Source organism: Cyanistes caeruleus, chromosome 4 (genome assembly GCF_971803275.1).
Source record: "Cyanistes caeruleus chromosome 4, bCyaCae1.hap1.1, whole genome shotgun sequence".
NCBI lineage: Eukaryota > Metazoa > Chordata > Aves > Passeriformes > Paridae > Cyanistes > Cyanistes caeruleus.
The window spans coordinates 10,900,652-10,927,780 of NC_141704.1; the positions used below are offsets into that span (position 1 = coordinate 10,900,652).

Here is a 27,129-nt window from a genome sequence, read left to right on the forward strand (position 1 = left end):
GTTAACCTCACATAGACAAAACCTGCTCTTTTCCTGTTCTAGCAGAACAGGCAGATCAACCATTGAAAAATGCTTTTCCAAGGGCCATATGGATTCAGTTCTTTCTCACACTGACCACAAAAGCACCTGACCTAACTTTTCATTACTTTTTTTCTTTCTTTTTTCTTTTTTATTTTTAAAGTATCCCATAAGCTTTGTGTTGTTTATTTTTGCACCAGGATCATCCATAAAGATGGTTTCACCTATGAGGAACGCATGGAGTTCAGACCTATTGTTTACAGTAATGCAGTGCAGTCTATCCTGGCTATTGTGAAAGCAATGACTAAGTTAGGAATCAGTTACGAAAATCCTGCTAGAACTGTGAGTATTGACACCTTTTTTCTTGAAATAGGCATTAGAACATGTTTTCTTTTTTGGTAATATAATAGTAGAAACTAGTAGAACAAAGAGGATCTGATATTTTCTTTATGACTGTTGAAACTGAGCACCATGTGAGTTACTTGTGACAAAATGTCCTCCCTTATTTTTATTTTCTCAGAACTGATGCCTGAGGTCTAACCTTTGCATATACTCACATTTTGATTGCTACAAAAAAAATGTTCAAGTTGAAAAGACATTTTAAAAAAGCAGAAAAAGGAAAAAAAAAAACAAACAAAAAACAAAGAACATTTTCTTAGCTGCTTAGACACTTACTTATTGCTATTGGGAAATGTAAAAAATATTTTCCTTTTATGACCAAACCTAGGGGTTCAGCCTTGTAAGGAAAGGTCATGTAGACATGTTTGGGAGCATTTCAATGTGTCATTGCTCCAGGAGCAGAGACCTCCCTGCTGTGTGGACACAGTACTGGCACTCTGGCACCACAGGGCAGTGGAGCCCAACATTCCTGACACTGTCAATAATCCTCTGCACAGGCACGTGGAGGCAAAGCCACAGGAAGAAAACCTGTTGTCTTCTGCCAATCACACTGAATTTTCAAGGACAGAAATTAAGGAAATGCTTTTCTTCTCATTGCTTAATTCTCTTCTACATAAGAGAATATGTAGATTCTCTTAAATCTAATGACTTAGTCTGTTAGCCTGTAATTCAGATCTTGCTGAGAATTTCTCAAATGCCTGTCAGAATATCAGTTGATTCAAGTTTTGGCAAATTCTGCCTAATCCCTAGAGGTTTATCTTGGAGGGAATAACATCTGCTTATCTAAAAGAGCTTTACTTGTTCCAGAAGTCTACATTTCATTATAACGACATGTGGTACTTTGACCTAAAAAATGATAAACAAAATCTTCAGAGGTTACTAAAGCTCATACTGGCATTTGTCAAAATAGAAATTAAATATTTTCCAGGAATGCAAGTCATTCAAACAAATGTAACAAGGCCCAAAAGCAGCACACACAAAACAGGGCAATATTAATGTGCATAAGGAGCCATCAACCACCCTGCATGGCCCAAGCCTTGGCTACAGATGGACCTTGCAGCACTGGCCACAAGTCCTGCCTGGCTCAGCCCATGGTATCCACTATGTGCTGCAGACTCTGCCACCTGTTACTGAGATGTCTTCTGTGGCTCAGTATTTCATCCTCTTTTCTCAACCTTGACAAATTTTCTGAGATATCTGTACAGGTTCACTCTATGCCAGATTCATAGACACCCTTTTGAAGGGACTTCACAGCATGGAGAATGTGTTAAATAGCCCAGTCCATTTCTTAGCATTATCTGTAACCAAATGCATAAAATACAGCTTTTGTAAGTTTACCATTTATAGCACAGTCAGCTCACGCTTGCTGTCTCTGCAGATCAGGTTCTAGGAACACAGCTGAATACAGCTGTACAGAACATTTGCAGTGCCTGTCTTCTTTTCCCCCAGAATGACAGAAGAGCTACCTGGATGTGATTTTGGGAGAAAATAGAAATTTTGGTTACATTTATTTGAATTGCAAGTAAACATTGTTTTTTCTTCCAAAACCCTCCAAAATCTTAGCTTACATAAAATCATAAACCTTTGGTAAGCTTGAGTTGTTTTTATATAAGCTTTGATTTCAGCTGGACTTTGCTCTTGCTGTGTGTTCTGGTCCAGATTTAGATGCTCAAAGTCATCTAATTCAAGGACTGGGGTTATCTTGGTCCCAAAAGCAATGTGCTTATCCACGTTCCAGGTCTGCCTGCAAATACATCTCACTGGTACAGAAAAGGCCTTAGCACTTAATTTACAGAACATCTGTTCTGGGAAGCGAGGTAATTATTTCTTTCTAAAACATCATTCCAATCTATTTTTGAAAATCATCTGAAGTCTTTGTAAATGCCAGAGAGAAACAAAAAAGCATTGTACAAATCAGGTTTATGATAAACTCAATCTCTGCTATCTTCCTTTACTACGTAAGCACCCAAATCTACACTTTCTCCCTTTTGCATAATAATCAATGAACATTTACCCTCTACACCTAGAGACTCTGAACTCAAGGCTTCTCATTGTAGACCATGCAACCTACAGCCTAGTAGGTGGATAGCTGTAATCATTCCGTGATATGTCATATCTTGAAGCAGAGAACATTCCAACTCTTATCTTGCAGCTGAGCAAGTGTGCACCCTGGAGACAAATGCGGGCACACACGAGAGCGTGACTCGCTTCTGCTGATCCCAGCACTGCAGGAGGGCATGGGGGTGGAAATGGAGCTGCTGCTGTTTGATGTAGAAGGGCAATTATCCTGCTGTCCTCCTCCCTTGTTCCACTGAAGGCAATTTTCTAGTGGTTATTTCCCCAGTTTTTGGGTTTTTTCTCCGTGCCTACTCAATTTCTCTTTTTTTCTTTTTTTCTCCATGCCTACTCAATTTCTCTTTCAGAAAAAAAATCAGTGTTCAATTTTTGATCTGTCACTGACTTTTATAAAGTTTCCATAAACTGCAGTTCCTCTTGAGACATAAAGATATAGAACATTCCTAAAATAAATTTGTTAAAATTTTTTGTGAACATGCTTCCTGGTTTTGAATAAAACATATTCCCTGCCAAAACAGAGTCTCTCAGAATCCATTTATACTTTTGCAACTATTGACTGCAAGTCACTTGAGTTGTCTACTTCTATGACTAGGAAGGAATTACGTTTTATAATTATCCCTTGCTATACCTTATTTATATAGGTATAATTATAATTATACCTTGCTATAGGCAGTGTATCAAATGACTATTTTAATCATGCTCTTTATTTACAGTAAGTGATTATATTAATAATGCTCTTAATTTACAGTAAATTCCTAAGCTGTTAACTACTGAAAATAAATATTTTTTAATGAAATAGATTATTTAAAATATTTTTATTTGACTACGAAAGGAAGAAATTACAGAATAATATATTTAAAATATTTGGGACTTTATTCTGTACAGGTTTCTTCTTCCCCACATATGGGAAATGCATTCACTAATCATATTCACTTTGTCACATTTCTTATTGGGGTTTAAAGAATTTTTTTCTTACCAACACATTCAAAAACACTTTTAAATATAGATTTCTGCATTGATATAGCTATAATACATTTTAAATTTAAATGTAAAAAGTTTAAAAAACTTTTAAACTACATTTTTGATACCCTATTACTCTCTCTTGATATAAAAGCCTTCTATCCAAGCTGGACTATTTGTGAATGTTTATGGCAAGATGAAACTGAGCCAAAACATAACAGTAAAAAGATGAAAACTGTGTATCACAATTTCAGCATAACCTTGGCACTACCTAAAGGGAAGCGAGCTTGTAAAAGCATGTTTACATGCACAGGCCAGTACAGCAACCAGGGAAAAAGTGAAAATGAGAATTTTTGCTCTTGCAACTCATTATAGACCAAGCACATCTTCAAGGAGGTGAAGGGGCACAGAGCGCTTGCACAATATTTACTGAAATTTCTCTTTAGGAAGACGAGAGGAAGCTGTGTGCCATGGCAACAACTCTGGAGGATGGCAGCATGTCTTCTGAACTGGTTGAGCTCATCAAACAACTGTGGCGTGACGGCGGGACCCAGGCCTGCTTCGCCAGGGCGGCCGAGTACCAGCTCAGCGACTCGGCAGCCTAGTAGGTGACACCAGCTGCTGCACAGCTGGCTGCTGCACTGCTGGATGCTGCACAGCTGGCTGCTGCACAGCCGGCTGCTGCACTGCTGGCTGCTGCACTGCTGGATGCTGCACAGCTGGCTGCTGCACAGCTGGCTGCTGCACTGCTGGATGCTGCACAGCTGGCTGCTGCATAGCTTGATGCTGCACTGCTGGATGCTGCATAGCTGGCTGCTGCACAGCTGGCTGCTGCACAGCTGGCTGCTGCACAGCTGGATGCTGCACAGCTGGATGCTGCACAGCTGGCTGCTGCATAGCTGGCTGCTGCACTGCTGGATGCTGCATAGCTGGCTGCTGCACAGCTGGCTGCTGCACTGCTGGATGCTGCACAGCTGGCTGCTGCCGCCACAATGACTGCCGCCGCGCAGAATGGCCTGCAAAAATCCTGGCTCATTAACCTGAAAAAATGAGGGGCTTGCTAAGGTTTACAATATAACAGAAATGGTTAATTGGAGGAAACAAGTGAAAACAAGGTTTCTGAAACAATTTGTTTCAGTAAGTTTTTGGTAAAAAACTTACAGAGTGGTAAAACTTTACAAATAGAAAGCAACAACAAAAAAAATATATTCTCCCTCTGTGTATTTCTAGGATTGACAAAATGAGGGAAAGGTGACTTGAAGCAGCTTAGGTTTTTTTCCAGAGTTATACTTTGTGTGTGTTGCAAGATGCTAAGTACAAATCCAGCAGAAACTATACAAACTTTCCTCTAACCCAAGCGGGCTGTACGCACAGGGGTTCCCTGGACCATTCCCCCCCATCTGAACCAGTCTCCAGCTCTCTCTCTGTGCCCTGGGGGCTGCCAGACACATCAGCAGGGGGCTGACTAGGGCTGCTCAGCCCTACAAAGGATCACCATCCAGCTGGGGCACATCTCACCTCAGGTGTAGCCAGTGACTTTAGACTTTTCAGGAGTCCCTGGCCCGGCTGTTCCTGCAGGCTGCAGTCCAGCTGCCTTCTCACTCAGCTCATACTCGGCCATGAAGGGAGGTGTCCCTGGGTCAGAGTCTTCCGAGAGTGCCCCAGCCTGTCCAGATCTGGGGCAGAGGTTTGTTCCAGCCGAGATCCATCTTCTGAGACCTGGAGGTGGAGGTTTTCCCACTCCTGGAGCTCCTCCTACAGCCTGAGGGCACCTGCAGGGTGCAGCTTTCTGAGGTGTTGGGTGTCCCCTTCTGCAGGCAGGAAAAGAAAGGCATGGCTGAATGTTGGGATCCAGGAGGCAACCTGAAGGCATCAATAATTGTAGATATAGTGCAGGGAATATGCAGAAAAAATATTAAAAATTCTTCATCACTTTATATCTTCCAAACAAGAATGAAGACCTTTTGCAAGAGCCCTAAACAAAGAAAATACTGCCCATGTTGATTTGTGCCTGATTTGACAATATTTTATAGCAGCTTTGTATTTTTATAAGAATGGTACAGAGAAATTTTTTTCTAATGTACCCCTTCTGACAGGCTCCACTGCCTTACCCACTAAAAGCCCATAACAAGTCAAAACAAGTAAAAGGAAAACTGCCTCTTAAATTAGAAAAAAAAACCAACTAAACACTGTTTACCAGTTAACATTCTTTTGTGTACGCTCCACCTGGCAAATTAGGTTTTCTTGTCTACAAAGAAGATAGAAGAACATGAATTAATTTCCTTTCAGTGTTACTGTTTGTGTCCTGTTGTAACTTGCAATAGGTTTCAATATTTAAGGGAATTAATATAGATTGTATTTGCAGTTATTATTTATTTCTAGACTTACATTAAGAACAACTACAGTGATGTTTTTCATCTGCTCGAACATTTCTGCTAATTTCTTGAAAATCTTGCTTCTCTGTCTTCATCTTTTTGTACCTGATGCTTCTGAAATTCTAGCCTTTGGCTCTGAACCATTAAAATCAACTTAATATTTGCCCTTGCTGCTGGGTTTCTAATGATAAGTTCAAAGTCAGCTACAGTCAATCAACCATCTAATGCTGCAGTTAAATTTCTTTTAAACCCACAACCCTGTTTCTCAGCACCTGTGAATCAAATCCTACAAAGACTATTGATTAATACTGTGTAAACTGGCTTTTTGAGGTTATCTTCCCTGAGATATTTCACTGTTAATTCATGCTAATGAAGTTTCATCACTGCTTTTCTTTTGTGTGCTTTAATTGAAAAAAAATTGGCATGCATGAATAATAGAAAAATTTCCTCTTTGTCAAACTTGGCTGGAATTTCTCCCTTAAACTCACTTGTAACTAATTCTGTTTTAAAATGGAATGATGGCTGTGGAAGGGGCAAGTTTGAGATTATAAATGGTGACTTTAGATGTCATTGTACAGCTATCAGTACTACATGGTGCATTTTTCTAGCTCAGTCATTTTCCTCTTGGGACAGGAGTCCTGTCACCTCATCCAAGCCAAGGAGAGACCAGCATTTACTGACCTACCAGTTTCCATTCCCTCCTTTCCCAGTGATGGTCTGCAGTCTCTCCTTGGAGCTGCCTACAGCTCTAGGGAGAGCCTGAAATTGCCTCCTGCTCCTTTAACTAGATAATTGACTTGGTCTAATTTTTTCTGCAATTACAGCTGTCTGTGTTCAATTGAATTTAGGCATTTGTGGCTAAGAACTATCAGAATTTTATTTTACATTCAAGTGTTTATTTTAGTGCTTACATGCTTTACAGACAACTGTAAAGCCTTTCTGCCTTCCACAAAGGTGAGCTGAGCTTGCCTCAGGCCCCCTGTTCAGAGAAACAGAGATATATAGCTTCTTTTTTCTTTTCCCAACAGATTGTTTCCTGGCCTCAAATAATGGGAAAACATTGAATTACTCAGATCAGGTTCAACATCCCTTGCAGACTGGATGAAGTTTATTTGACTTAAAATAAGAAATCCCACTTCCAGACATTACTTGGAAATATCCAAGTGAAAAATTCAAGCTTTTTTTAATTTTTATTTTCTTTCCTTTTATTATTCTATTTTTTAATTATTTGTTTAAAATTAACTGTGAAACTACCACACAGATCTATCAAATATTGCATGCAAAGATGATGTTCTGTGAGGTTTCTTTTGGAAGATTCTGGTTAAACTGAGCAGTAGAACTTCCTGCAGGGCAGACTTAGTGTAGAGAGGAAAAAAGAAGGCATAGAGCCTAACAGACATTAGAGACATAGTGTTTTGTTTGTCAGAGACATGAGACTACAAATAGGAAGGTGCCAACTGGACACTGAAAATGCTCCAGCTGTTGTGTGGTTTCTTGCTTTGGTCTTTGTTTAAATATTTGTGGCTAAAATGCAGAAAGTTACTCAGGCATCACCTTTTCTTCTCCTTTTGTCAGCTCAAAACCCCTCTACACAGATTCCCAGACCAGACAGTAGGATTCAGAGGTTCTGCCCAGTCATTTATAGAAAGTTGTCTGCCCCTAGAAGAGAGAAGTGTTGGACGAAAACATGCTTCAAAGATCTGGTTTGGGTTTTCATACTATGCAGATTTAGTCTCTGTACACCAGAAGTAAAAGCAGATAATCCACAGTTTTTCAAGGGCTCATCAGAACACTAACCCAGGGGATCCTCAGCTTTATTGAAGCTTTTGGTTTTTGCTAAAAAATATATATTTTTTTTAAATCACCATGTACCTTGCTGTTGTAAATTGAGAGATCTACAGGGAAAACAACCTTCAAAGTGAATTCCTCCAAAATACTATTCCTTCCCTTTCACTTAGGAAGGAAAATACTGTTGCAACCAGTCTGACAGGCTGAGGTGATTCCTTATGCATCTGTTTCTGCAGGATGCTTCCGATTCTTCCCCTGAGGCAACAATTCCCACTCGCTGAGAGAAAAATGGTCAAAACCCCTTTGGTGACAAAGTGGTTTTCAAGCATCCCTAAGGAAAATAAGGATTTTCCTTTACTGCAATTCTCAGAAAGATCTTTTATTATGTGCAATTGAATTACACTTCTATGTACCAGAAAAAGAAAAAAAAATAAAAGCTCTGAATTGTGGAACTCAGTTGAACAAAAACCAAAGTACTGTATTTAAATGTGTAATTTGCATAATGTATTTAAAAGTGCCTCAGTGTGGAGTGATTATGTAATGGACATTTCACTTTTTGAATTCACCAACCACCATTTCTTCCTTCCTCTCCCTAGTTACCTCGATGATTTGGACAGGTTGGCAATGCCAGACTATGTCCCTACTGAGCAAGATGTCCTGCACTCCCGAGTGCAGACCACTGGGATTATAGAGACTCAGTTTTCTTTCAAGGATTTAAACTTCAGGTATGAATGCCATATTTTGCAGTTTTCTTGGGGTTTACCTTAAGTATTTTCTTTCACAGGTATTGATTTATTATCACCTTATTGACACAGGTGATATCATTGTGATATCATCGAATCTAATCTTATTTAACAGTTTTACACAGCTGAAAAAAGAAAGAGGTTTTATCATCAGTAGTCCAACTCTGAGCATATAATGGACCATTATAAACAGGTCACAGAATACTAGGTTCTAAAAGGACATTTTTACATATGTAAATGTCTAAAAAGCATTAGCTATATCCTGCCATTTGAGTAATTGTGACATTTATGAAATTTGCTTACTTAAATATCCTTTAGAGCATGCAAAAAACATTTGATGTCTACCAATTTACATGCACTCTCAACCTTTCACTCTTCTTTTGAGAGTGGAAATAACTGCTTTTAGCACTGGAATGCACTACAGTTGGTTAAAAAAAAACAACTCTGTCCCATGAGAAATTTCAGCATTATCAAGCATGTCTTCATGCTCATTTAATATGATAACCAAAAGGTTCAGAAAAAAATTTTGAAAATAATGCCTCTGAGAAATTTGACTGAATGTTTTTCACTTTCAGATATTCAAGATCTAGTTATGCTTGGTGAACCAATTAAAAACATCTAATTGCACATGAAAATGGTTTGAATGAATTATTATCATTTCAGAGTTCTATAATGCTTTTCTCTGTGGACTGAAATCCATTTAATTCTTAATTTAAAGGCTGGGGCACATATTGAGGAATGCAGTCTAGACAAGAAACTGCCTGTAGAGACAGACAGATTTATAAAGCATGAGGATTATAACTTTTGCATTTTTCATTTGGCTTCTTTCTTTCTCCTCATGTGCCAATTAAGCATTCCCCAAACCATCTATGCTACCACGCAGATGCTTTAGCACAACAGAGACTGCACATACAAAATGAGATCCTGAGGTAGATGTCTTACAAATAACTTATTATCATCTATCAATATTCTGGTCATTCATGAAAATTCATGACTTTCCAGCATATGATACAGTGCAATTTCACAGACATTATCTTATTTTTCTCTGATTAACATATTTCCAGACAGCTTTGAACACTGGAAACTTGAATGCCTTCAGTTACAATCATAGTTCATGAAAGAAATAAATTCAGGGTGGAGAAAGAAACCACCAGAGGGAAATCCTCATTGACATGGATGCTATCAGTCCTGATATCAGAATATCAGCATTAGTGTTTGAGTCTAGCTGAAATGCAGCACAACTGGGAATTTAGTTACGTGAGTGTCTGCAAAAAGAGACTCTGCTCTTAATGACATCACAAACACAAACCCGCTGTTTTTACACTCTCTGCTGTGCATCACAGTAGTGTTATGTGACCAAATTCATTGGTGGCTTTAGGCAATTGAGTAATATCAGGTAAAATCTCTACAAAGGAGCCTGAGGGGTTTGAGCTGCTGAAGTGGTGCAGAATAATTATAAATCCATGTTAACCAGCCAGGTACTGCTACTTTGCATTTCCATAGCAAAGCAAAACAGCTGGAGGACCCTGATGTGTCTGCAGCAAGTTTGGTAAATACCATAGAAACATCTCGAAAGAGAGGAGCACTTACACATTCAGAGTGAGTTTTGGCTGATGCACTGATGGCGTGTCAGGTCACAAGCCACACATGGATACAAGAAACCCATGAACAGATGCCTCATTTACTAAACACTTGTCCCTTCACTGAATTGAATGAGACAAAATATTTTGTATCTGTGCAGTAAAAGGCTAAATCCCAGTACTGCTCCAGGGAACTGAATTACAGTTGCACAGAAAACATCGATTTTTATTTGCTCCTTGTTTAGTGGTTACTTTGCTGGTTTAGTGCAATTTAGCTTCCATGTGCTTTTCAATTTATTTCAATAATGCTGACTTAGAACATATTTAAACGGTTTTTCAGAAAAGATCTGATCTATGATCTATGATATGTCATCTTCTAGTGTCCTTTCTATTGGTGTGCTAGGAAGAGTTTGACTGAAATCAGTCAAGCTTTATTTCAATCTTCAGGCCTCTGTGTGTACCACTGAATGAGTTTATAGCTAACTCTGTATCTGCAGCTAAGCTTTTCAAGAGAAATTCTGGGAAAATATAGAGATTTCTAGACTAACTGACCATCTTAGTAAAATAAGATCATCTAATTTTCTATCATTTATGGAGGGACTTTGGTTTTACATGTGCAAGTGTTAAGTTCTGGGCTGAGAGGAGAGAAGCAAACTAAGGTTAGAAGAAGCAAATCTGCCCATTAACATAACCTCTGGCCTTGGTCTTGTCCTTTTTAGCTGACTTCTCATGAATATTCAAAGAGCCATAAGCTAAAAGGTCACAGGAAGTGAATACTGCTTCACATGATTATGTATACTGAAACAAAACTTTTCTGAAGATTAAATTTTGAAGCTTTTAAATTTTTTTTCCTGCCATAACCCTCATTTCAGTTATACACCACAAATCAAGAAAGGCATGTAATTATAGGAGACTTTTGAGTACCAGTGAGAGACAAAAGTCAAGATACTTTATGTTGACCCCACTCCTCAGCAGACCTTCTGAACTCAGTGAAGATATGTTTGAAAGAATGCCATTACTATTATCAAAATCTTGTTCCACAACAATTTCCCAATTTCCAAAATAATTCACTTTTATAGACACCCAATAAAAAAAGAGATGAAATGTACCAGAAAAAAAAATATTACTCCTCAGATGAAGAAACATGAGCATTGGAAAGGGTTTCATTTTTTTCTTAGAAGGATGAAAAATTAAAAAAAAATAACCTTTTTAAACATCAACTGCACTGCTGATGGAGAAGGAAACAAAGGATTAAGATACTGGAAAAAACAATGTTTCAGTAACAAATTATTCTTATTCTGTTTACTACTGACATGATTTTTTCTTACTGAATCTTGTTGTATTTGTTGCTATAAGAGTTGTTGAGTTGTGTTTAATTTTCAGATACTGCAGAAACCAGATATCTAATGCATATTCTTGAAGGAAGAAGTAATCCAACAGGGATTATTTTTTACAGTACTAAGTTCAACAACCTGCAACAAAGGGAAAAGTCATCATGCACACTAGGAAACAGAAAACATAAAAGCAGGATAAATTTGATTTTTATTTTTTTTCCCTGATTCCTAATGCACTTAAAAAATCTTCAAGTTTAGCACCTTTTGTTTCAGAAGAACAGAGAAAAGAAAGCCCTAGCCCTTATCACTGAAGAACTGCAAATCCAAGTGTGAGTTTTGGGAGGTTCCAGTTCCCAGCTAGGTGTGCCCAGCTGGCTTTGGATCCCACAGAGAGCCCATATAAAGTTCATGTGACACTACCCTAAGGCAGTAGCGATTCCTGGCAAAGATTTCCATCTTTGGAAATTATTAAAAATTCATTTCCAGGAAATTATTGCAGAGAAGGAGAGCCCTACAATTCCCACTGTACAAAGGAAGGGATTCCTGCTCTCCAGGAATTGCTGCTTAAGAGCAGCTGATGAGATGGGCAGGGAAGAGACCCTGCAAAGGTGTGATGCAGGCTGTGTGGTGAGCTCAGTGATCACTCCAGGGCAGTGAGCAGATGGAAACATCAATTCATGAACAACCAGGGGTCAATGTGTGACTGGCCTTCAGCTTATGTCTTATGGTCAATACGTCAGTTCACTGCAAGCAAAACCATGAATTGGTAAATGACACCGAGCTTGAGGGTCTGCTGTCAATGTCTCAGAACTCTGCCCTAAATAAATCCTAGCCTGCAAGTCTTAGTCCTCCACTGAGCCCCACTTCCTCAACACAAACTGCCACATCAAAGTACTATTAATCCTAAATGCAGGTATTTAAGCCTTTTCATTTCATTTTGTAGCCACTACAAAATCATGAGTAACAAAGCACTCGACCTCTTGGGGTAGAAACAGACCAGTATTTGAGAAAACTGGGTATTTTTCATCTCCATTTGAACTCTGTGCATTAAAAGCATGACTACACCCTTATTAGTGCTTTACACTGTACATATGTTATTTTTTCTGCAAAGGATGTTTGATGTGGGTGGACAACGATCAGAGAGGAAAAAGTGGATTCACTGCTTTGAAGGAGTTACTTGCATCATATTCTGTGCTGCACTCAGTGCCTATGACATGGTTCTGGTGGAAGATAAAGAAGTGGTGAGTCAGAACAGACAAAAAGCCCTTTTTGCTTCTAAGTTTTAATGTACTCTCTGATGGTACATTCCCATTCTCTGATAACCATTTAAAGGCTTTTACACTGTATTGGTTCTTTCCAGTAAAGAACATTGCAGTAAAATGACATATGGGGATGAGATTTGTCAGTCTTATGTTTATCTTTTGCACCTCAACAGAACAGAATGCATGAAAGCCTTCATCTGTTCAACAGCATCTGCAACCATAAGTGCTTTGCAGCCACTTCCATTGTGCTGTTCCTAAACAAAAAAGACCTCTTTCAAGAGAAAATAACAAAAGTTCACCTGAATATCTGCTTTCCTGAGTATAACGGTAAGTTTGGAGTGTCTGGGAGAAAGCACATTTAGATGTTTAGTGTAGTCCATGCATTAAAGACTGAGACTTTGACTCAGGTCACCAATATATAAGCCTTTAAATATCAAGCCTCTTATCCAAGCATCTTCTCATGAAAGAATGGTATGAGACAGATATGGCCAGAATTCAACTCATCTCATATGCAAGAGAATATGTGTCAGAAATTGCAAGAGAAAAACTAGTTTAGATAAAAAAATTTCATACCTAATGCATGAAGTTAATTCAAAGAGAAAGAAAAGAAAAAAAAAAAAAAAAAAGGCAGAAAATATTTCTTGTCTCTTTGCAGTTGTGAGGACCTGCCAGTCAAAATGTGTCTTCTTTTGCTTTTACTTTTCTTTCCACTAGGACAAAACACATTTGAAGATGCTGCAAATTACATCAAGAAGCAATTTCTAGACTTGAACATAAGGAAACAAGATAAAGAGATATATTGTCACTTGACCTGTGCCACAGACACCCAGAATGTCAAATTTGTTTTTGATGCGGTCACAGACATAATAATCAAAGAAAATCTGAAAGACTGTGGGCTTTTCTAACCATTAATTCCCTTGCTCAGAGCTTCACTCCACTTTTCTCTCTTCATCTGATGTGCTGGCTGAAATAAAAAAGCCCCTCTAGGTAAGAATCAATATCAGTTAGGCACCCATTAACATCATTACCATTGGCTGTACCATTAGTTGGGTACAGCCTAAGCATTGCAGAACAACACAGACCTTCCAGATACAAGAAGATTAAAAAAATTGTTCCTGCTCTACAAAGATGACAGCTGCTGATAAATCCTATTGGAATCAAAGTTACATTCCTACTTAAATCAATATCATAGACTCATAGAATTCTTTGGTTTGGAAGAGACCCTAAAGAACATCTAGTTCTATCCCTGATGTGATAGGCAGCAAAATCTTCCACTAGAGCAGGCAATCAGCACTTCTCAGGAAACTGGGACACCTCAGTATCCTGAGTCTTCTAGTGATAGGATTAAAAAAGTTAATATATAACAGAGAACTGACTTATTTGTAATTGAAGCCTAAAGAAAACTATACCTTTACACAGTATCAATACATAATTTACAATCTGTTTTGTATTTATGTTACACAAACAACTGAAAGTGACAAGTCATTTATTCAACAAAAGCAAACCTCCCCATAGTTAGATGGTGGATGATGAAGAGCAGTGCAAATCTGAATGTTTAATTATACTGTTTTGTTAGGAGAGCTAAGGGACATATGCATAAAAACTGCACACATACAAAATTGACAAAATTCCCAGTCTGAGAAAAATTAAACACAGTAAGATGGAGGCAAGTTTTGTAAGTCCCTAAGGAGAAAAAAAAATAAAAATTATATGACTGTCGGTTTCTGCATAAGTCACAAAGGCAAGTTGAAACATTTTTGGTTTATAATTAAATATGAGACTTTCTTAAAATGTGATTAATAATCCTGCTACTCAGCAGGAATGGCAGCAGTAACTTTTACCACTGCAGAGCAGATGTAAACCCACCAGTTCTCATGGCAAAAGCACATCCTTGGGACTCTGGCACAGAGCACCTTTCTCTACACAAAGATCTTGCTAATGCAGATCTGCTCTCCCTTAACTCCTGTTGGTTCATTGTGACTAACTACAGGAAATATTTGACTATTTTAAATAGAATGGGACTTTTTCCTGGTTTCAGCTGGGATACAGTTAATTTTCTTCCGAGTAGCTGCCACAGTGCTGAGTGTTGCATTTAGTGTAAGAATAATGACAGCACATTGATGGTTTAGTTTTTGCTCAGTAGCACTGATCCTGCATCAAAGACTTTTCAGCATCTCATGCTCTGCCAGTGAGAGATGCCACAAGATGCACACATGGACACGAGGACAGCTGACCTGAACTGGCCAGAGGGACATTCCATAGCACAGAACATCATGCCCAGGAAAGTGACTGGGGGTGATTGGCCAGGAGGGTTTGATGATGCTCAGGGACAGACAGGGAATGGGTTAGCAGGTAGTCAGCAGCCACACTGAGCATCCCTTGGTTTTCTTAGGTTTTATTCCTCTCTCTATCATTCTCCTTATTATTATTATTATTGTTACTATTATTGCTACTATTATTATTATTATATTTTACTTTCTTTCAGTTATTAAAGTTATATTATATTCAGTTATCACAGACTTTACCTTTTCCTCATTCTCTTCCCCATCTCAATGCAGGTTTTGGTGTGTGTGTGAGAAGCAGCTGTGTGATACTTATTTGCCAGCTGAAGTTAGAGCATGACAGAGTTCTAAAAATATTCAACTGCAACTTGAAATTTGGCCTTGAAATAACACTTTTTAAACTGAATCCTTGATAAAGGGTTTCTTTCTGCCTTTGTCTTTCTTATTTTTTTAATATATTTCAACCTAATTTTCACCATAAACTCCCTGTGTTTTACTTAATTTAATTAGAACAGGGAACTTGGCCACTGAACAGCAGCATCCTGCAAGCTGTCTGCAGGAGCAGGGCCATCAGGGTCTGTAGGTCTTCCAAAAGAAGTTGGATGTGAAGAGCCAAAATATATTTTGCATTGCTGGGATTTCTGCTGCTGCCTCATTTTTAGTGCTTCGCTTGATTAATTCCTTGTTTGTATGTAATGAATTTCCAGTGGTAAGGATTCTGGATTCATTTCCAGCAATAAATCTAATTTACAATGAATAATTTGAACTATGGTGACATCAACATTAATTCCTGATCCCTTGATGGCATAATAAAAGCCAAGGTCTTTATGAAAAAATCCATGAATAAATATATCTCAAACATATTCTTCATCAAATGCCTGAGAAATCAAGCAGGTTTTACACCACAGCCTCAAAGCTCATACAGGTAAGACTGCTCAGATTGGGTTTCCAGCTCATGTGGACGAGGTTCGGGAGGCCTAAGCCTGCCCCGTGACAGGAGTGAGCTTTCAGCTGGTGATCCTCGGAGAGAAGAGGCTGCAGGCAGTGTCACCAGGACCCCAGGGCACTGAGGAACACGCTGGGGGAGCAGCACAGGTCGGGGTGCTCGGATCTCCTGCAGCCCAGTCAGCAGCTCCGTGTCCCCGTGCCACCACAGTGAGCTGGGCTGGGATGGGTGCCTGTACCCAGTGCTGTGTGCAGCCGTGCTGCAGGCATCTCACCCTGTGCCTGTGTCCCAAATAATGCCATTCCAGGGGCTGCTGCTCTCACCCACAGCCCCAGGCCAGGCAGGAGCAGCAGCCAAGCCATTCCCAGGAGTGCAGGCTCGTAATTCCTTCCTCCAGACACACACAGGGAGGCAGGGCCCAAGGGTGGCAGCTCTTACTGCATGGGGTGAAACCCAGCTCACCTGCACCTGCTTGGGCTGAGCTGCCCCAGAGACCAAGCAGGATCACTTCCCTCTCAATCCTGGCTAATCTTTTAAGGTCATTAAGTATTTCTGAACGTACCCTGTGTAGTCACTGAGCTTCTGGATTCAGACACCAGCCGTGGTCAGCAGTGCCAAACCTGCCCTGGCACCTGCACTGAAACCTGACCCTGTATAGCCCTGCAGCAACCTGAACTGGGCCTGAATTCCCTGGAAGGGCCAAAAAGTGAGGGGTGAGGAGGATCATGGTGAACAGGCTGTAGTGGAGGACTGGAAGAGTGAAGACTGTGATATCTGATATCTGCCATGTGAGTTTAGTACATGGTGACTTTCTATCCTTTTTTTTGCTATGTGCACACTTTGTGGTTGAAGAAAATTTTCGACAAGGAAAACAAATTTTTGAGATTAGATGGAACATGAAACATGACTTCCAGAGAAAAGATAGCCAGAGGTTTCTGAAATTTTTCCCAGGAATGTGTCTGCCCTAAAAATAATAGAAGCCATTCCAATGCTAAACCTAACTGCAATTTTTGCCTTAGCTAGGAATTAAGCTGATCCCATAAGCTGAGAATGATGAAGAAAAGGTGTCTCCAACAGTGTGAAACCTGCTCTATGCACTACAGCTGTACTGGTGACCAAGTGGCCAGAAAGGCCACTCAAGAAGCACCAAAGGTTTACTTTTCCTCACTGAGGATTACAAGATTCTCTATATTGGCCCTAAGAGAATACTGATGAGGAAAGGTCATGCTCATTCTCAACTCTGAGTCAGCCACTTATCCTAACAGATGGAGTTAAAATCTCTTCAGTCCATTCTATCATCCACTGGGACATTTAAATCTGATTAATGTGAAAGAAAGCGGTAAGACACTCAGGTACCATACCCTTCTTACAATGTGTGCCTATGTGATGTATTACGTGTTCTGAAACCACTTTCTGTAACATCACAGAAAACCTGCCATAAATACAGACCTTTTCTGTAACATTTTAAAAACATAGGAATGGCACATAAATCACAAGACAATGACACTCTGAGGATGAGCATTGTGAAAGCTTCTTATCCTTGCTACAACCCATTAAAAACAAATCACAAATTCTGAAGTAGCATATATGAGGATCCTCTGAGGCCTAAGATCAAAGGGCACTTACATGTTGAACATGCATTTATCAAACCTGTTAGCTCTGTTTACCCTTGAGTGAAAATCCTGTCCACACAGGAGCAGGGAACTGTAAAATGAAAATATTCAGCTACGAGAGGCATTCACATGAGATCTTACTCAAAAGATACTAACCTACAATTTTCTACCTAGCAGGACTGTTCAGTGGGTGGTTTTGTGATAGCAAGATGTTTAGGGAGGAATGAGATAGACTGATACTCTATTTAGTTTATGAGGGCAAAGAACACAGTAAATCTAAGGATATTTTTGCAAGTTTTACAAGTTGTGTATGTTGATTGAGGCTGTGGTAAAGAGCTGCAGCTTAAGGGGACATCATGTTCATTCCAGTTAGAAGTAGAAATTTGCTAAAAGGAAGCCTTAATGTCTCTCTTAAGTGAGTTTTTTCCCCTGTAAAATAGGCAGTTATTTGGCTTGCAAGATACACCCACCATATAGATGTCATGATACTGAGTTTTGGTCAGAATTAAATTTGTCTGGATTGTTCTGCATATCATCAACAACATGGTGTACTATAGGTGATACATTTCCTCATGATTACTTAGATTTTATATTTTTTTATATTCCTTATTGTGCTATTTTTGAAAAGCCAATATAACCTTGTTTAGGAGTTCTGCTTAAAACTGATGCTCATTGTATGTTATAATAGAACAGCAATTAGTGGTTAGTTTTTATGTTGGATCTTTTAGAATTAAAATCAGAAAGAAAAACAAAGGCTGAAAATGTCAGAACCTGCCTGAAGGGGAATGCCCACTCTTTGCACAGCTCTAGGCAGCAGCACTTGTTTTCAGAGCTGGTTTGGTTCAGCAGTGTTTCCCTGAGTGTGACTTTGCACCAGCAGAGAGCAGTAGTAGCCCCATCATTAAGGGCTAGATGCTGCCAGATGTCTGGGTTTTGTTTGATTTAGGGACACAGTGGGGTCTGTGGGCACCCAGAAAACTCTCACAGTCTGGTCTGCTTGCCATGCCTCAGCTCTCCCACCTCAGAGGCTGTACAGGTGCAGGTATCTTGATGTTCTCCTTTATATTTTTGTTCAGGTTGACAAGAACAGTGAGGAATTATGCCCAAAATATTTGCTTGCATTCTATAAGTTCATAAGTATGAAGGAGCTGCTGCTTTCTCCTTTCAATATTTAATATGCAGTTGCTTTTAACTTCTGCTTACTGAATTTAGGCTTCTTAAGTTTTATTCCATGAAACAATGTTTATATACATATACATTTGTGTTTATATTATAACAAGATTTCTATTTTTTATGAAGACTGTTCCAGCAAACCCAGACTTTCTAGTTCCACGAGGCCCCAGTAAATGCCTGTTTACATTATTTCTGTGGTCTGTAACTGAGAACCCAGCTGAGCCCCTACAGATTTACAAGCCCAGTGAATCCTTGAGGTTAAGATATCAAACATCCACTTGCTAATTGTGACATTAATCTCACACTGTCTGCTGCTGAGATGTTATTGCTGTACTAGTGCCACATTGCCATTTAAAGTCATTTCATCCTGTAGTGCAAGTCATGTGGTTCTGTCTGCTGGTACAGATCCAGCAGATGGATTGAGAAGGAGTAAGAAGCAGAAAGCAAAATGCAAAGAGACTCATTGATTTTAAAATATGGCATATTCAGAGGTAGCCCTTGCTTTTTGATTTCTTTGTTCTTAAGAACATAAAGTAAGGTGAGGGCTCTCATATCCAGGTAGTTCAGACACCCAGACCTGGGTGCTGGGGAATGCTGCAGTTAACACAAGGTAAAGGGATTTAGACATAGAGAAGCAGCTTTTGAAGTAAAATTCACTCCCCTGAGGATAGTGGTGAAGTTCCCTACAAAGTAAGAGGAAGAAGTTCAGCTCAGCAAGTGAGCATGAGCTACCAAGAGCCAGCATGCAGCAGAAGGAGCTCAGGGCAGTCAATCGCAAATCCTGCAGCAAAGGTTTTGCTGCAGAGATTGACTTTCCTAAACATAAGTGAGAATCCAGACACCTCCTTCAAGGAGAATCTGATACCCAAAGAGACCTTGCTATTTGGTCCTCTGTGGAAAGACTCGAGCACTTTGCTGGGAGTATTTAGTACTTGATAGAACTGGAATGTAAAATGTTACTTTCTTCATAAATGGGTTCTGCAACAAGAATGGTAAATAATAGAATTTGTGAAAATAGGAAAAATAGCCGAGAGTCTGAATATACCTCATGGTTTCCATTTCCATTAACTGAATGCTAAAATCAAATAACATACACTTAATGGAAGAGAATAACAACAGTATCTTGGAATTTATATATACAATCAAAATAAGTAAAAAAGCTGCACCCTGGTGGTGGTAAAGACAATATTGAAAAAAGAGGGATTACAGAGAACACATTTCTGAGGCAAAAAAACTGTGTGCTATCTTTAAAGATTATTGCAAGAATATTTCATAGCCAACCAATACTAAAAAAGGTTTACACAAATGTTTTCAATGCAAGTTTTTATGGCTAATTCTGACAGACGTGAGGCCAAGAGAGGAAAGTTGGGAAAGCTGCAGACCATTCTAGGGAAGCAGCTGCTTTCAACTGGAATTGAGTGAGAGTTGTCATGAGTGAAAATATGTTAGCCAGGAAAAAATCTTCCACTTGGCATCTTGTAAAAGGTTCAGCCTGTTCTCTCTCTCCTTCTCCCTCTCTCTGGATAGCTTATTAGCAAGTGGATCTTTCCTGCTCAGGTGGAAGCTGCCACAAGCCAGATATTTTTAGCTTATAGAGTAATGGATTCTTCTTGTTAGTCTCCCTGTTTAGCTTCTACCTGCTCAAGGTTTCACTGTTATATAGTATTGTACAATACAAAAGAATAATTTTAACGTAATCGGTACTGTGAAATGGGATTAATAATGACTGTTCAATCTGGCAGGGTGAAACAGAGGGTTCCTCATAACTAGGAGAGATTCTGTATTGCTAACACTGAGTTTTCCTTTCCCAGGTTCATTAGCTTCACTTTCTTCCTCTGAGGAAAGTGATTTGCAGGGAAACCTTTTATACTTTGGCAATTTTGCTTGATGAGAGGAAAAAATGCCATGTACTGAGGGTCAAATTTGCTTACAGCATTTCCCAGAGAAGCTTGCAGCCTTCAGTGAGACTGATTCACATCTTCAGTTCATTTTCCCAGAGATCTGCATGAACATTTTCCAGCAACCCTTTGTGTTGTATTGTTTTGTTGTATTTTCTTTTTGAGGAGAAGGCCAGGTCACCAACACCAGCTGACCACCACAAAAAGAAGCTCAAGTACATCATTAGGATAATGATACCTCATACCTTCTGACAAGCAATCCAAAAGCTTTTGAACCATCTGAGAGGATTTCTATTTTCCCATTTTTCATAGGGGCAAGATGACCTGGATAATTTTGTTGACTACAATCATCTTATTATAGCTGGCTATACCTAGCGTTGATTATACAGTCCCTGGAAATTCTGTAACCCTAACTTTGACCTCTCTGCAGGCTAGCTGGCTACAAGTGAGGTGAAGATGTTCAGCCAGGTCTCTCTGGAAAAGAAATGGCTGAAGCACTCTTGGCCTACATGATGAAGCTCTGTCACTGGACATAAGTCAGAACAGTGATGTGCCAAAATGTGCATGTGTGCATATGTGCAAGCATATTTTTTATGAGCATATGAAAAGTTTAAGGGTTGTTTTTGATATATTCAATTTCACAGCGTTCTCCTGGGGGTAAGAATTCCCAATCTCTCCATCTGTATGCAATATATATTTTGTCCCAAATAGTTCAAGTGCAACATACCATTTTCTGCAGCTACCAAAAAATACAGCACAGTTAGGAGGCTGTTAATGCAGCAGCATATACAACATGAAGTTTTAAACTCATAATCATCTGAAGTCTTTTCTTAGCTGCAGCATAATGTTTCTTGTGCTTGTAGTAGCCTATAATAAGGATTCAAACTTTATCCCCCAAAATTATGAAGTAGGCATTTAAAGTGATAAAGCTATCATTTGCTGTAGAATTTTCTATTTAAAAGAAAAACACGGATTCATGTTTATCTTCCAGCTCACTGAAGACTGGGATTTTGTAAGAACTTGTGCTTTTGGGAGAGGTATTGTTTATGAGTTTGTCTAGCTGCCACTGTAAACACAGGCCTGCCTTTGTGTGCATCAGGTCTTTATGTAACCACTGTGAGAGATGTGGGGCTCTCCTTCCGAAAGCAGCACAGGCCAGAGCTTTGTCTGGAAGGATGGGGAACAGATATGGGTGATCTTTATTCCTGGAAACTGACAGGCTTTTGAGATGTCAGGATGACACTGCTGTCCCTTGCAGGCTCTTCAAAGGTTCCCTGCCATTACATCGTCTGCCCACGGCAGCATTCATCACACTACAGACTTAGTGGCTGAACAGAGCATCTGATAATTCAGCCTCCTTTTGGCTGCAAAGAGACAGCTCACAGCACAGGAGCACAGGGGAATAGTAAAGGTGGCGACTGAAGAAATATCTCCCTTCAAAAGGAAACACAAAAACCTAGGAAAGACATTTCTCCCACCTCCTCATTTCTCCTGAGTGCACGCAGGTGCTGTGGGAGGCAGTAAAAGCAGCTCAGCTCCTCAGGAGTGGTGTTACACTCCATCTCTTGAAAACTCCATCAGAGCAGGGAGGCTGGGGCTGGGAACTGAGCCATCTCAGGGGCCATGGGCCATCTCAGGACAGCCACTCTCAGGAAAGTCCAGGTTGCAGAGCAGTCCTGCAGCTGGTCTTTGCAGCCCAACACAGGAGAAGGCTTCCACAGAATGACTCCTCCACCTTGGCCTCTGGCTGCTAATTTTAAAGGACTGATTCAGCTGTGTTTATTCTGAGACACGGAACAAGGGTAGACACCAAATACCTTCATCAGGTCTTCCTCCAGGTCTAGCACTGGATAAGGTCAGTCATGCTGGAAATTCCTGGGAAAAATAACTTTGACTTAGAGGAGTCTGCTCAAGGGAGGGAGGCATCTCCTGCTCATTCTCCTCATTTCAGTGAAGCACAATAATTTTACCATTGCTACTTTTAAGTACAGGAGACTCTCTGTATGTTCACTAAGGCGTCTTTACTTTAGGGATTGCTGGCATTAATGCCTCATACTAACACAGGATTTTATTTTAGACTTCAGGAACTACACGAGAGTGATGTCTTGGATACTCTCTCTTCCATTGGTGTGATCCCTTACCACAGAGCACTGGTCACCACCTGTTCTTATATTGCAATGCCCACCACTGCTGAAACTAATCTTTTAAATCTAAGCAGAATCAACAATTCACAAGAGGTTTTAGAGGCAGTACAGCTCCTTTCATCTTCCCTGACAGTCTCTTCAAAAAAAATTTTGGAGTTTTTTTGTGAGTCCAGATGAACAAGAATGACAGCAGTACATCAATAGCACCAATCTGTAGCTCCATGGAGCTGAGAAAAAAGTATTTTTACTGCAAAAGACTGGCATATCATTTGTCTAAAGGCAAGACGAAGTAATTATGCACTTTTACTGTAGCCTGGGGTGTTTAGGATGCAGAGGAACAGATTTTCAAAGTGCACACCAATCCTGCCTGTTCATGGAAGGATGGTGATCAACAGCTTCTCCCAAAAATAGTTTCTCTGAATCTACTTAGAATTGCCTTAACATCAGCCTCAGATGTAGGGAGACAATGAAAGTCCAGGCTGTTACACACTCTAGTGCCCCAAAACCCTGGTACAAATCTCAGCAGTTCTGGGATCACAGCATAAATCATGATGGTATGGAAGGCTCTGAAGGATAGACAGACAGTCAGAGCTGGAAGTGCTTTTCCTGATACCAGCAATCAGTGCTATTCCTGTCAGTGATTATACCCAGTGCTGCCATTAGCAAAGGCAACATCTATCAAAAATATTTTTATATTCCTGATTTAGACTATTGCAGCTGGAAACATTTTAAGCAATCAAAGCTTCTCCCTCTACAGATTAAATCTGAGAATGGAAGCTGTTTCTCAAAAGAATTTCAGGATTTCAGTGTATGAGTTTATTCTGATAGGAATCAGTGTTACTGATTTTTTTCCTTGAAGATAAGTCTCAAAAGCACAGAAACAAAAAGCTGGAACCATTCTCAATGTTTACTTCTAGAAAAACTGAAATACTTTCATACTGACTTTTTAAGATACGTTATTTGGATAGTTAAAAGAAAATCTTAGGAACTAAACAGAAATCCAAATGTCTTTCTCTGAATCTTTCCAAATAAAATTACATTACTGGAATCTTTCCTATTGAAGGAACTCTGGATCAATCTGATTTTACAATGCATTTTAGATCCAGTTGAAAGCATATTCAGATGCAAATTCAGTCCATCAAAATTGCTCTCAGCAGTTGTACTTGGGATACAAAAGTTCATCTAATTAGCATCCACCAGGATGCTTATTTGCTTGTTCAAGATGAGAGACCAATTTTCAAAGCAAAATTACATCCTCTGAGTAGAATAGGAACCCTGACATGACACTCAGCTTTTCAATAACTATTTTCAATGCAAATAAGGTTTCAAAGGACTGTTCTGAGAAAAAACTCACACAGTGAACAAGTTCCTTCCTGTCTCATTCTCAAAGTGTACAGTATGGCAGTTTGAATTACTAATATGAAACATAAGTGTAAAATATATTTCCTTACAATTATAAGGACCTTTACACTTTACCTCTCGATCTCTCTTTCTATTCAGTGAAGATGCAAACAAAACATTGTTTGTAGTTCCATTCACTTTGAAATGTGAATGGAGGTAAAAGGGCTCTACCCTGTTGCTCTGGCCAGCAGCAGAGCAGGGGCTGACTGAGGTAAAACCTTAATCAAAGCACTGTCAAGGCAGCATAACTTATTGTGAACAGTTTTTAAATGAGTTTTGCATCATATAAAATGTGACTAAAACATCTGTTACACAATGACTTGTGACTATTCCGTCACTTCTGGTCACCAGTCTTTCTGTGTATGACAGAACTAGTGCTGCAAGAGTACTGCTAAGAATCTTACATTTAAGTGGCATTTGCAATAAAAATAAAGCAGACAATGTTTTTCTGGAAGGGGGTACTCAGCTGTCAAAAGCACTTCTTGAGTTGCTACATCACACTTAACCTTGTTGCTATACTTAAAGAAACATTCCTTATATAAATACCCTATAAATACCACAGACATCAGCTCGTTCCCATCGTCACACAGACTCAAAGCAATGCATAAATAGAGCAGAAAGCAGACTGGGGAATGAGGTGTTGTATCCATGATAAATTTCCATGCTCCCCTTCTCAGCACACTGACATTTTTAGAAGACTTCAAGCTAGCTGAGATAAAGTCCATATTTTGTTGATGGGAGAAAAAAGTTACTATTTCTTCTTGCTCAGAAGACATTCAGACGCTGTGCTGACAGGCATAATAGAAATGCCCGCATAAATTAGAGTAAGAGAAAGAGGGAAAGACTGCAGAGCTTCAGCTCTGCAGATAATCATAACATAATAGGAATATTAGATCACTGCAAATTTTTTCTCTCTGTTCCAATTTGCTGCGTTCTTTCTTGGGGCAGAAATTTTTAGGATGTGATCCTGTTTTTCCTCTCCTCAATCTCACCCTGTTATCTGAATCACTTGTCAGATAGACACCCATGATGTGTAGTCACCCATCACCTTGGGGATCTAGTTTGTGCTACATAAAACACTCTGCCTAGTAGGGGAATTCTGGGCATGGTGACAAATGAACAGCTATAAAGTCTGAGTTCAGTGCTGATGTCACTTTATAGCCAGACTGGAGAAATAATGTGAAGCCGACCTTGCATTAAAGTATTTCAAGTTTATTGATGGTTTTATTTTCATGAAGTTTAGCAGGGAAATTTGCTGTTGCAGTATTTCCCTTAGGCAGAGGATGCTCTGAGCTCAGCCTGCTGCCTTTTCTCATCAGGAGCAGTCCCCAGGGCTGTGACAGAGGCACAGACCCATCCCAGCACCCAGTTCCCAGCTGACTGCTCAGTTCCATCCTGGATTTCCCCTGAGCTCTCTGCAGCCCTGCATGTGGGCTCCCCCTGCCAGGGGCATTGGCAAAGTGCTGCCATTTCCTGAAGAATGCTGTAAATCCCAGGTGATTCCAGTGGATTCTGGGAGATTTATTTTGCACTTCCACTGAATTTGCTGATAGGCTGTTCTTAGCCTTTAGTATAAAAAAGGGGTAAAGGAAATGGATTTCTGATAAAAGCTGGAAAAGGTGACAAACTTTGCATAATATTTACATATTTCCCACTGATTTTCATGGGATGGCCCACATGTGTAAATATAGATAAACATGCATTTGCAGGCATAATCTCTGATATGTTAGAAGCATAGTTAAAACGTTTAACTTCATATTTGCAAGACAAAAATTAGCTAACACTATCACTTCAAATCAACAAAAGAAGGGAAAATAATAAAAACCACTCTGTAAATTGAGAAAATATTTTATATAAAATTATCTGAAATATTTTATTTTTAAAGTATATATTTATATATTTTTATATAAATTAAAGAAATAAGCAACCAAATGCTTTCCAAGTTTCTGTAGAGGTCAAGGTTTAACCTCTGTTTTTCCATTTCAGCTCTCAGAGTTTCAGTCACCCTGAAGTTTCAGAGGTTTCTGTAAGCTTCAAGGACTTTCTATGAAGTATTTCTTGCTTTCCTCAAGAACTTTGAAAGCTATTTTGTGAGTAAAAGGATTTTTTGGTATTTTTTTTTAAGTGTATTTGAAGCTTGAGAAAATAACAATGGAAACAGAAAAAGTGAACCAGCCTTACTTCAGTTCAGGGCACTTAAAAAAATAAATCCTTTGTTAGGTGACTATTGTTATCCTTAACACACAGAGGTGTCAGAATTCTGTGTCAGAATTCTTTGAAAATATTGTTTCCAAAACAACTTTTGTATAAAGTGCAATATTGGCAATCAAAGGAACAGAATGAATTAGAGAAAGTACATCATAATAGAATTTTTTCACATTTGTATTTTCCATGACCTCCAAACTCCATAAGTAAACACAAGCACACACAAGAGCACAGGTCACAGACAGCAATGGGAAAACTGCTGCTCTGCCTGCTTTATAAGAAGGGAAAAAAGAATGCTTGAGTCCTCAGAGGAATTCTCAAGTCTTGCAAAGCTTTATTTGAAAATAAACAGTGGACCATTTAAATGATGTAAAAATATAGGCACACGGGCCATTTCAGAGATCAAAAGTCACACAGGCATCCCTGAGGTTGTGTGGGAGTGGTGCAAGGGAGAAGGAGAAGCTGTAGTCTGGACTGTTATGATGAATACCATTCACCTACTACAATTCCCCTCTAGCATGGCTAATTAGGTCACACTCTTCAGTAAATTATTTCTACTCACAGTTTCCAGATTTGAAATTGGTTTCTGCCTGTTTTATGGGTGGGGGAGCTCTGTGAACTGCAGCTGCATACAAGCAGTATTGTATATATTGTATACTATGTATTACAAGTCAAAATATTTCTGTGTTTTTCTGAAAAGCAATATCCTTAAGTATGTTTTTTTGAATGATTTTTAAAAGATAACCTCAAACAATCATAGTCTGGGAGAGGATTCAATCTGCTTTGTGATCTGCCTCATTAGGGACACCTCCAAATATGAAAGACTGGAAGAAAGTATGCCATGGGCTATGTTAGTCCTGCTGTTGTCCTTTATAGCTTTTTTTGACCTTCTCTCAAGGTTAAAATTAGTATTGGAGTCAAGCTTCTAATTC

General features: G+C 39.3%; 1 protein-coding gene and 1 long non-coding RNA gene across 2 annotated transcripts; one reads left to right on the top strand and one right to left on the bottom strand.

The window, feature by feature from the left end:
* Positions 1-222: 222 nt before the first annotated feature.
* Positions 223-15,653, top strand: LOC111923278 (guanine nucleotide-binding protein G(t) subunit alpha-3-like). Its single transcript, XM_023918997.2, has 6 exons — positions 223-360; positions 3,900-4,057; positions 8,213-8,341; positions 12,385-12,514; positions 12,709-12,862; positions 13,250-15,653. The coding sequence occupies exons 1-6, from the start codon at positions 256-258 to the stop codon at positions 13,438-13,440; spliced, it is 867 nt and encodes a 288-aa protein (XP_023774765.1). The 5' UTR covers positions 223-255; the 3' UTR covers positions 13,441-15,653.
* Positions 3,346-6,578, bottom strand: LOC147653422 (uncharacterized). The gene is made up of 4 exons (XR_015286103.1): positions 6,510-6,578; positions 5,651-5,701; positions 4,972-5,264; positions 3,346-4,493 (listed from the first exon to the last, which is right to left on the bottom strand). It is a non-coding gene; the product is annotated as an uncharacterized LOC147653422 (long non-coding RNA).
* Positions 15,654-27,129: the final 11,476 nt, after the last annotated feature.